Genomic DNA, 11,549 nt, shown 5'->3' on the forward strand with positions numbered 1-11,549 from the left:
TTCATTTAATAATGGAACAAAGGCACTCTCTTATTTTCTCTGGGATTCTCTTTCAAGCCATTGACATCCATCCTGCAAGCTCAAGCACAAACAATAACATCCATGTCAGGACTACACCCAGCCTATAGTGATTTTAAGATATAGCCCAATTTTCAGAAGTGTTCAAAAGTGGAGAAATGTACAGCTTAGAATTGATGGAATATGGTAGTAGTTAAGAGATCAGACTCTGATGTCAGTTCAGAATTGAAAAACCAGCTCCACCATTCAGAAGTATGTTGCTATTGGAAAGTCACTTAATTTCTTTTTTTTTTTAAGATTTTATTTATTTATTTGACAGAGAGAGACACAGCGAGAGAGGGAACACAAGCAGGGGGAGTGGGAGAGGGAGAAGCAGGCTTCCCGCAGAGCAGGGAGCCTGATGCAGGGCTCAATCCCAGGACCCTGGGATCATGACCTGAGCCGAAGGCAGATGCTTAACCGACTGAGCCACCCAGGCGCCCCAAGTGATTCATCATTTACCTATAACACCTGGTGCTCATCACAACAAGTGCCCTCCTTAATACCCATCACCCATTTAGCCCATCCTCCGCCCACCTCCCTCTGTGAACCCTCAGTTTGTTCACTATAGTTAAGAGTCTCTTAAGGTTTGCTTCCCTCTCTTTTCTTTTCCCTTTCCCCTACATTCACCTGTTTTGTTTCTTAAATTCCACATATGAGTGAAATCATACGGTATTTGTTTTTCTCTATTTCACTTAGTATAATACACTCTAGCTCTATCCACGTCATTGCAAATGGCAAGTTTTCATTCTTTTTGATGGCTAAGTAATATTCTTTATCCATTCATCAGTTGATGGACATTTGGGCTCTTTCCATAATTTGGCTACTGTCCATAATGCTGCTATAAACATCAGGACTGTAATTTGAATAATTTTATACTTTTTAGTATATGATCAATTAAAATTAGTAAGGTATTTTTATAGAATGAGTTAGGAATATTGAAAGTCACATGAAGGGTTTCATTCTTGTTATTATTTTAATTAGTTATATTTAAATTTTCTTTAAAAATTAGGAGCCTCTGTCTTCTTACAAAATTAACATTCTATGACAGTCCATAGCAGCCTTCATCAAAGAGATTCCATGGAAAAATACAGGCTGAATGACTGAGTGAAAGATTTAGTAGAACTCAGAATGAGGTCAAGTGAAAAAAAAAAATCATTATAATCCTCACAATAAGAAGCCGTATAGGAATAAATGGTTCATAAGGACAGGAGCTTCAATGGCAAAAAAGAAAAAAGAAAAGAAAAGAAAAAAGAAAAAAGGAAGAGGGGATAGTAAAAGTACACTGAGACTACAATGAATAAATAATTTGTGGTGTATTCATCTATTCATATAATGGCCAGCTATCCAGCAATGAAAACTAATAAACTATAGCTGTAGCTATTAATATAAATGCATCTCAAAAACATAAGATTGAGTCATAAAAGCAAGTCACAAAATGATACATATGGCATGACTACATATATTAACTTTAAAAAACATGCAAAATGAGGGGTGCCTGCTTCTCCCTCTCGTCCCCACTTATGCTTTCTCTCATCTCTGTCTCTCTCTCTTTCAAATAAATAAATAATATCTTTTTAAAAAAAGTGATGAATCACTTAATTCTACTCCTGAAACCAATATTACACTATACGCTTACTAACTACCTAGAATTTAAATAAAAACTTGAAACCAATCAAAAGACAAACAAAAAAACCAAGTTACATTCCTAAAAAGTCCTAAAAGAATTTTGTATCAAGTGGGTGTATATAGTCAGTAAAGACAGGTGGTACTTAGAAGGTAGAAAACTGTTTCTTGGACCCCTGGGTAGCTCAGTCGGTTAAGTGTCTGTCTTTGGCTCAGGTCATGATCTTGGGGTCCTGGGGTTGAGTCCCGCATCTGGCTCCCTGCTCAGCCGGAAGTCTGCTTCTCTCTCTGCCCCTCCCCCACCTTTCATGCTCAAGATCTCTCTCTCTCTAAAAAAAGAAAGAAAAGAAAATTGTTTCTTATGACTGGGACCTCCAACTCTTGATCTTTAACCAACAGGATCAGTTCAAGTTAGCCCCCCTCAGGTTAATTATTGACAATTACAGTTGTAAAATGTGAAATACTGTGCCCTTTCACCTATGGTTAACAGCAGTGTGTATTCAGTTGGTCACATTATGTACAAAAACACAAGGGCTTGGAGATGATCCTCTATAATCCACAGCAGTACTACAGGACAGTAGTTTCCTGGAACAATATAGTTTCTTTTCAATTTCTTCCTTTGAGCAGTTAACCTTTACTTTATTGTCGAATTGGATCTTTTAAATTATTACAACGAAATGTTACACTAGTCAGACTTATTAGGGGACAGGCCATTACCAGTAAAAGCGTTCAAATAATGCCTCGACCTCAGATTTTTAGGTTGGCCAACCAGATTTAAATTTGCAGGGTTAATTTGCATGATATCATGAATGTGTTAAAAGGTCTTCTAAAAAGTTAGTGTTCTAAAAAAGAGTTAAGCAAGACCCATGTTTTAGCAAGAAATGGACCTTGATTTTTTTCATTTAGTATCTGTAATAATAAGCATTTCTTTAACATTTATTTTGTGCCAAGAACTGTTCTAAGTGCTTTCTATATATTGACTAATTTAATACTTCTTCAAATTCTATAAGGGAGGCAGGAAGTCTTTACCCACTGCATTTTACAGATGAGAGAACTAAAATATAAAGGGAATTTATCCACATTCACACAGTTAATAAGGGATTATTATAATTCATATGGTTTCAAAATAAATTCATATGTTGAATTATTAATTCATAAATCCATACGTTGAAACCCCAACCTCCGGTACCTCAGAATGTGAGTTTATTTGGAAATAGGTTCATTATAGCTGTAATTAGTTAAGTTAAGATGAGGTCGTATTAGAGTAGGGTGGGCCTCTAATCCAACACGACTAGCGTCCTTAGAAAGAGGGGAGATTTGGGCATAGACATGCATACAGGGAGGATGCCATGTGAAGGTGAAGGCAGAGATGGGGTAATGCTTCTACAAGCCAAGGATGCCACCGATTACCAGTGTAACCAGCAGAAGCAAGGGGAGAGGCATGGGATAGATTCTCCCTCACAGTCTTGATCTCAGACTTCCAGCCCCCAGAACTGTGATTGTAAATTTCTGTTGTCTAAGCCACTGGGTTTGTTGTACTTTGTTAACCTAACCCTTGCAAACTGATACAGGGGTAGAGTCAGGATCAAACCCAGGCAGGAATGCTGCAAGATTGGTGCGCTTATCACTTCATTCTGTGCCTCTCCCATAACAGAGCTAATCAAAATAAAACAGACACCAATGCCCTGAGCAAATAAATGGCACAAGAGTTACCGACCAGCTTTCAAATCTAGGCAGAGGAGCAAAACACTGACTACCCTTTACCTGTGTCTGTACCATGTGCCCTGGAGCCTCTTCTCTACCCCCTTAAGTTAAGGGACTGTTTCAGCTCTACCCAGACGTTTTTCATAATCTACTGTCTAAATGTACTCAGCCAGCTTGCGGGACTCTGAGCCTGTGTCCCTACTCAGCTTCAAAATCCAAACCTTTAATAGATTTTTGAAAGCAGCACCATCATTCTGTTAGTAATAGCCACATTTATGCTGTTTCCTTTGGGTTAAAATTAAAAGGATGTGTCCTACAGGTGACAGGAGGGACAAGGGCCCTCCCAGTAGTCATATTTACTGACAAGGAAAGGAAAAACCCGTGCAGATGGCTGGGCGACCTGGCACCGGGCCATGGACAGGTAGATATCTTTGCAGAATAAGTTCTGAACTGTGAGCGAGCTCTGGGCCTGGGGTTCCAAGCCTTGAAGTAGGGGAGCTTTGGAGCAGAAGGAAAACTGCAACCAGACCGTTGCCACCTTAGAGCAGCTGTGTGCGGGGTGTGGGAGGTCAGAGTCAGGGTCGGGGTCAGGGTGAGGCTTGCACCCGCGTGCAGGCCGGACTGGAGACCACTATCCTTCTGGGAGGCGGGTGTCGAGCTTCTTCTGCGCCTCTGGACGTGGGTGCCTCTCTTGGCCAGCACAGTACACTTTGGCACAACCACCAGCCGCAGTGTTTGATGGGTAGCCTGGCAAAACCGGGAAGGCCAGCTCGAAGTGGGCGCGTGGGCTGGGCGTCTCCGCTGCGATTTCCCTGCAGGCCCTCGGCCACAGGGGCAGCGCGTCCCTCCTTGCAGAGAGTGGGAAACGGAGCCTGGGGGGCGGCGGCCAGGACCGCGCACTGGGGTCGCCGGGCACCGGTTTTATTTAAGCGCCCGGGACAACGCGGGCGGGAGAACACAGCCCCCGCCGAACTGACGGCCGACCTCCGTAGGCACTTCGGAGAGGAGGAGGGAAGAAGGAAAGGACGCAGGGAGGGGCGAACCACTTCCTGAATCGCCTGCAAACCCGGGGCGCCAGCTCGGTCTGCGCTGCGCCGCGATGTCTGGAGCGTCGGCCAGGAGCCTAGCCAAGGGTGAGGCAGGCGGGCGGGCTGCGAGAGGCGGGGGAGGCTCGGCCACTCCCAGCCGCGCGTCCTGGTGTGGCTGCTCCGGAGCCACCTGGGGGGTCCCCCACTTGCGGGGATCGGGCCGGGGCCACAGCGCGCGGGCCCTCTCCGCGGCCTGGCCCTGGGATGGCGGGAGGATGGGGGTCCCCGCCGCTCTCCGGGCGGTGACCGCCTCCGCGCCTCCCCCGCAGGAAGCGCGCCCCCAGGACCGGTCCCCGAGGGCCTGATCCGCGTCTACAGCATGAGGTTCTGCCCATTCGCCCAGAGAACACTCTTGGTCCTGAAGGCCAAGGGAATCAGGTAAGGGCCCAGGCAGCTGCTTTGGGGGCGGCCGGGTGGGAATTTCCGATGGGGCCCCAGGGGCTTCCTTTCCTGCAAAACAAACTATTCTCAGACTTTTGGGGGGGTCAAAGCAAATTATGAACCCACTTCCTGGGGTGAGGGGTGGGCGGAATGCCATAGATTACACCAGTTTAGGACACCCCATTTCAATCCACCTAACCATTTTATGGATTTGAAAAGCTGAGGCTCTCGTAAGGTTGGTGGTAAGTGGAGATCGCAGGTAATGACCAGCAGCAGCTCTTTCAGCTCTGGTAGATCACTGATTCCTGGTCCACTGCCCTTTTGCTTTCACCCCACTTCTACATTCATGTCTGTTTTCTGTGATCCTATTTGCTGTTATTCTGATTATATAGTTCCTTTCCTAATAGTTGGTAATTTACTCCAGTACAGAGACCAGGCCTTGACCCTCCTGGCAGAGTCCTGAGTCAACTGTACTGTACTGTACATAATTCCTATAGGCTGGGTCGTTGAGTCAAAGTGTGTATGCCTAAAAATTCAGCCTTCTGTGAAGCCTCTTTGAAATTAAAAACCAAATGGTTTTTGACCTACTGGTTATCCATGGGGAATATGCAATAGTCACTTGGCTCCTGACACCAAATATCCATTGCCTCCCTTCCAATGATCTTTGGAAACTGTTGAGCAGACATTAGATAACCTGTGGTGCAGAAATTTAAAACATACCCCCATTCTTAAGAAATTTTCCATCCATGTGCTTAGGGTTTATAAACTAATTTTAGTTTTATAGGGGGAGAATTAAGCAGACAATAATTTTCCCTAAAAGATTTTAAGATGCATTCTAAAGAAAAAAAATATTTTCGGGTTAGCCATCACTTCACTAGGATTTGCATCTTATTTGGATGAAATTGATTCTGAACACATAGCAAAATACTCAACATTTAGTAACATTTATCCAAAACATTATATTTTATTCAAATACTGCAGTATTTGCTGTATTAGAATTCTTTTATTGCAAGTCAGAGTAATCTTATTCAAATTGGATTGAAAAAAGATGTACCTTATGCTTGTGTCACTGAAAAGTACAGGAGCAAGGCACAGCTGGATTGGGGGACGTGAAGTCCTGGTTTCTGGGCCCCTCGAAAACAACCCTACCTTATTTACTGGGACTGTTTTCCAAAGGAAAATTGAACTGATTTTACCAAATAGTGTGTGTGTGGCGGTGAAGAATGGTAACAGCCACCAGATAGTGCACACAACAGAGGTCTTCTACATTCATGGATCAGGTTTTAGTTCGCTGCCCAGATGACTTTCATTAGAGAGGTGCTAGATTTTTGCTGCATGGTATCACCTAACAAAGCATAGTTTTCTCTAAAAAATACATCTTCCAACTTGTGGCAGGCATGTTGACTTATTGGCTCAGAATGTCAGATTACCAAATGCATGTGTGTTCTAAGAACCTTCTTTATCACAAAAGCCCAGGATCTACCTTTTGTTTTCATGGTATAAAATTTCAGAAATGTTGGTAATTCCCTGGCAGGGAGCTGGCCTTGTATTTCTTTTGATGGCTGGTATCTGAGTGTCTAGTAATCTGTCAGCACATGACCCTCTTAATACAGAACTGTATTCTAGTTTTCAATGCAGCCCTTCCTGTTTTCATCGGGGATTACATATTTAAATCCTCAAACTAAACGCTATTCTAACTACTGAGATGGATGGGGAAACAGGTGTTGGCGTATGTTATTTTTGAGTAACTAACCTGTTCTATTGAACAATGAACCAGCTTTGACAATTATATGGACCTGGCTTTAACAATTACATGAAACTTTCCTGTCTCTTATTTCTTCTACAACCTCTCAGGCAAGAAACAAATTAGATCTAATTACAGTCTGAATATAGCTTGGACTTCATCTGTTTTCTTCCTTTTGGGTTTGCTTAGTGTGATTTACCCACGTAACATTTTAAAAAATATCAGTGCGTGGACGTTTAATCTGAAACTTTTATTTTATGGGTGGATTTTTTGGATTCCTTAATATTCTTGTAAAAGTGAGGAACTTTCCTTTCAATTTAGCAAAAGGAATTGAATTTTATGTTGATTCTCATATAGTAAGTAGTGAATACAGTTCAATTAGTTACCTCAGATAATTTACAATTAGAATACCTCTTAGCTCAAAATGGAGTATCTTATTGACAGTCTTGAAGCAGTTCCACTTATTTATTCATTCATTCAACAAATACTTACTGAGTACCCCTGTCTGAAACCATTTTTATTGTCTTCATAGCATTTAAATCTATTTTAAAAATTTTGCTCATTTACATGTTTGTTTATTAATATGAACAAGGCACATAGAATCCCTGCCTTCATGGAGCTTATACTCTAGGGAGGTGACATAATAAGGATGTAAATAAACGAGCAATGTAATTTCAGATACACATCATCAGTTCAATGAAGAAAGTAAAACAAGATGGTCATGTAGTGGAGGCTCTCAGCAGCTTCAGACCGGGTAGTCAGGGCCTCTTGGAGGATCTGGTGTTTGACCTGAGAAGACAGGCAGAGATGGCAGAGGAACAATACATGTAAATGCCCTAAGGTGAGAACGTGTTTGGCAAATTCAAGAAATATAAAAAAGGCCAGTGTGGCCAGCTTGTAATGACCAGAGGGCAAGTCCTAGGAACAGGTGTGACAGGTAAGAAAGGGCCAGATCACATGCTACAGAGGGTTTAGGTTTTATCCTCATTGCAATGAGGAGCAATCACAGGGTTGCAAGCAGGAGGATGGCCTGATCCAATTTACTTCTGTTGTGGAAAATGAACTAGAGGGAGGGCACAGTGGAAGCTGAGAGGCCAGTGGGAGGCTACTGTAGAGGTCTAGCTGGCAGCTGATGTTTTGACAAGGAGGCAGGAATAAAGCTGAGAAGTGGCTATGATTTGGAGGTCTAGCTGACAGGTCTTGGTGATCCACTGGACTTGAGGAAGAGGGAGCAAGGGAAAAGGAATCAAGACTGAGTTGAATCCTAAATCCTAAATTTGGGGTCTGATCAAATCTGAGTGGATGGTAGGGCCAGTGAGGATTTACTCAGAAGTACAAAAAAAAAAAAAAAGTTCCACTCTCTTCATTGTCTTTGTCTCTTTCAGGCATGAAATCATCAACATCAACCTGAAAAATAAGCCTGAGTGGTTCTTTAAGAAGAATCCCTTTGGCCTGGTGCCAGTTCTGGAAAACAGTCAGGGTCAACTGATCTACGAATCTGCCATCACTTGTGAGTACCTGGATGAAGCATATCCAGGAAAGAAGCTGTTGCCAGACGACCCCTATGAGAAAGCTTGCCAAAAGATGGTGTTTGAGTTATTTTCTAAGGTGTGTGTATAAGAAATCTCCGCTCCTATTTGAAAAAAAACTTTGTTTTTTAAGCTAAATCAGTGCTGTCATTTATGATTCAGTGACGTGGGAAAGGAAAACGCAACAGTGTTCTTATCTGCAAGCCCTGTCACCATCTGGTTCCTGCTTCTCCTTGCCTCTCCAAAGTCAGCCTTCTTCACTCTTCAGACACTGTGTTCCTGCCACACTGAATGTTTTGTTTTCCCACACTCACCACCTCCTTCTAAACTCTTGCTGGAAGGCTCTTCCCCCTTCTCACTTTGCCTGGTTATCTCCAAGTCCTCTTTCATGTGTCTGCTCAGCTTCTGCTGCCTTCCAGAAGCTTGTCCGGGCTGGGTTCATGCCCAGCTCTGTGGTCCCACAGGTGCAAACCTCTCCCTGTCAGTGACTGCCCGCTTTCTTGCCTGTGTGTTGTACCAGGACTCTGAGCTCCTTTCAGGTGAGGCTGTGTTCCCATCACTGTTGGCTCACTGCCTAGGTCTGTGACCAGCTCTGCCAGTTCCTAGTGGTGTGACTCCAAGGAAGTTACTCATTTACCTCTGTGCCTCAGCTTATCACTTGTCAAAGGAGTATAATAATTGCTCCCTTCTTGTAGATAAAAATCAGTTTATATAAAACACCTAGAGCAGAGTCTGACATGGTAAATGCTGTGTTGGCCCTTGTGGTTCTGGCCACAGTGTCTAGCAGCAGGTACCTACTCTGTGTTGGCGATAGCTGTCAGCTGACTGAGTAAACGGCATTCCTGTAGAAGACCTGTTCGTATCTTAATCAGCGTCAAGGTTGTAGATAGTTCAAACAATTGATATTCACAAAGAACTGCCCAACAGTGGACAACAAGAATAGCGGTGTCAGGTTATCTCTATAGCCCTGTTATTTGTCAGGATATGTGTCAGCATATCTTGTCTTCTCTAAATGGTTAAAGAAATACCTAGAAGGTGAAATTTCTAGAGAGAACATATTGTGTAAGGAGACACTGCAAAGGGAAACCAATGGGGAAGAGAGAGGGAGTTAGCTAGCCTGGCAGAACGAGAGGGAAAGAATAGCACAGATGCCACGGTCGAAGGTGATGGATAGGGAATATGACAATTACAAGAAAGATGTTGGAGGACTAAAAAAATAGTAACAAGAGATTCATTATAGGGACATCTGGCTGGCTCAGTCAGTAGAGCATGTGACTCTGGACCTCGGGGTTGTAAGTTCAAGCCCCACATTGGGTGTAGAGATTACTTTCAAAAAAAGAGAGAGAGAGATTCATTGTATTGTTTCAAAAGAAAATAAGCTAAAAACTGGAGATGCCCACCATTACTTCCCAGCTCACATTCAGGGAAGAGGGGGCTTTAGGGACCATATGACCCCACCCTCCTGGCCATAGCTCAGCAAACCAGAAATGCCCTCACCTGCATCCCCAGCCCAATCATCTTCTCTCCTGAGAACTTGAAACTGAGACACGGAGACTAACAGTAAAGGTGTTGAAGCTTTGGAGGAGTGTGTATGTGTGTCTGTGTGTGTGTGTAAATATATATGTGTGTGTACGTATATATAAAATTGGAGACTTGACAAACCAAAGCCATACAAAAAATAAATTTATTTATTTATTTATTTGAGACAGAGAGAACATGCACAAGCAGGGGGGAGGGGCGGAGGGAGAGGGAGATGCACGGCGTGGGGCTCGATCCCAGGACCCTGAGATCATGACCTGAGCCGAAGGCAGATGCTTAACTGACTGAGCCACCCAGGTGCCCCCCAAAAATTAACTTAAGGAAGCAGAAATTAAGAGCATTGCCAAGGGACATGATATATAGGAACAATATGAGGCAGACATTTAAGGAAAAGCAGGGATAAAAAACCAGGCAGGCCCAGATGGAGCCGTGGACAGAAGTGCTGCCTGCAAACCTTCACTTCCAATGAGGGCAAGCTGTGTGGACATGGATGGCATTTCAGGACACTCTCCTGTATTTTTACAAGCACCCGTTGACTTAAACCGGGATGAGTGGACTTCTGTCTCTTGCAATGAGACCATACCAAAAACTGAAGTATTAAAACACACAAACCCCTCCAGCATGACCCCCGAAGCATCTGACACTACGCCTTTTGAACAACCTTCTCAGGTCCTCCCCAAGGGAGAAAGCCGAAAGATGCTCTTCCCCAGCTCCCTTTGCTGCTGGGGCAGAAGCGTGCGACCCTGGCTCTTCCTGTCAGAAGCGCCCACCATAGAGCTGGATTCAGAAATGAGCAGTGTGGGGAGACAGGCTTGGTGTGTGGGGCACGGGGCCTGCTGGTGAGAGTGGCCAGTTTCAGAGCTCCAGGCTTTGGGGAGCAGTGGCGGTTGCAGGATCAAATTCCAGACCCAGGACGGCTTCAGGGCTCGAGGCGTTAGTCACCTCGGGGTCTAACTTCTGGCAGGAGCGCAAACGGCAGCACCCAGTGCTCAGCTCACGGACACCATCATGCCGATTCTGAGCATGATTTCCGAACGTTCCAGCTTAGTCCCCAGCCTATTTTGTCAGCCTCTCAATAATTCTATGAGTCACTCAGTGTCTTTTTAAGACATATTTGGCTCAAACTCACCAAAGTGGGTTCTATTATTCGCAGCTTATAAAATCCTGACCAAATATCTCTTTACGCCCCAAAACTATTTCTAAGATCAGTACCCGACCTCTGTGAATACAGGAATTGTGCACTTTCAGGTTTCTCGAACACCCTGATCTGGGACTCTGAGCGTTCTGTCATGCTTTTCTGTGAGGGGGCCGGTACAGTTTGCCTCACACTGGTGACTGAGAAATTATTCTCTGTCTAGGTTCCATCTTTGGCAACAAGCTTTCTGAGAAGACAGAATGAGGAAGACTGCTCTGGCCTAAAAGAGGAATTGCGGAAAGAACTCAGCAAGCTAGAGGAGGTAATCTCTTCTCCAAGCTTTTGTCAGAGTAAATGATACACCGTATCCACCCTCTTCTTCCTTCCACTATTCTTCATACTCCCCTTTCCCAAATCACTTTGTGGCAATTAGTAATAACACCAAATAAGGAATTTTAGGTTAGGACAGATTGCTGTAAGATGTTGTGTTTAAGATACAAACCGAAACACCTAAAAATATTTTGTCATGGCTTGCTTTTAAAACATTGTCACACTGACAATAAAATAACAAGGAAAAAAAATGCACTAACATTTCCACAATTTGTCACCTGTTTTCATTTTTCCATGCCTGTGTCTAGTCCTTGTCCATATATCAAAACAAAACAAAAAGAAAGAAGGAAGGAAGGGAGGGAGAGAGGGAGGAAGGAAGGAAGGAAGGAAGGAAGGAAGGAAGGAAGGAAGGAAGG

General features: G+C 43.8%; 1 protein-coding gene across 1 annotated transcript in view; it reads left to right on the top strand.

Moving 5' to 3' along the window:
- The first annotated feature begins 4,057 nt into the window (after window positions 1–4,057).
- GSTO1 (glutathione S-transferase omega 1) overlaps window positions 4,058–11,549 on the top strand; it is a 12,123-nt gene continuing 4,631 nt past the window's right edge. The window contains exons 1-4 of the mRNA XM_032423193.1: window positions 4,058–4,520; window positions 4,745–4,853; window positions 7,986–8,208; window positions 11,027–11,125. Coding sequence (XP_032279084.1) covers window positions 4,487–4,520; window positions 4,745–4,853; window positions 7,986–8,208; window positions 11,027–11,125 — 465 coding nt within the window. The 5' untranslated portion in view covers window positions 4,058–4,486. The remainder of the gene's footprint in view (window positions 4,521–4,744; window positions 4,854–7,985; window positions 8,209–11,026; window positions 11,126–11,549) is intronic.

This window comes from Phoca vitulina, unplaced genomic scaffold, assembly GCF_004348235.1.
Source record: "Phoca vitulina isolate PV1807 unplaced genomic scaffold, GSC_HSeal_1.0 scaffold28, whole genome shotgun sequence".
Taxonomy (NCBI): domain Eukaryota; kingdom Metazoa; phylum Chordata; class Mammalia; order Carnivora; family Phocidae; genus Phoca; species Phoca vitulina.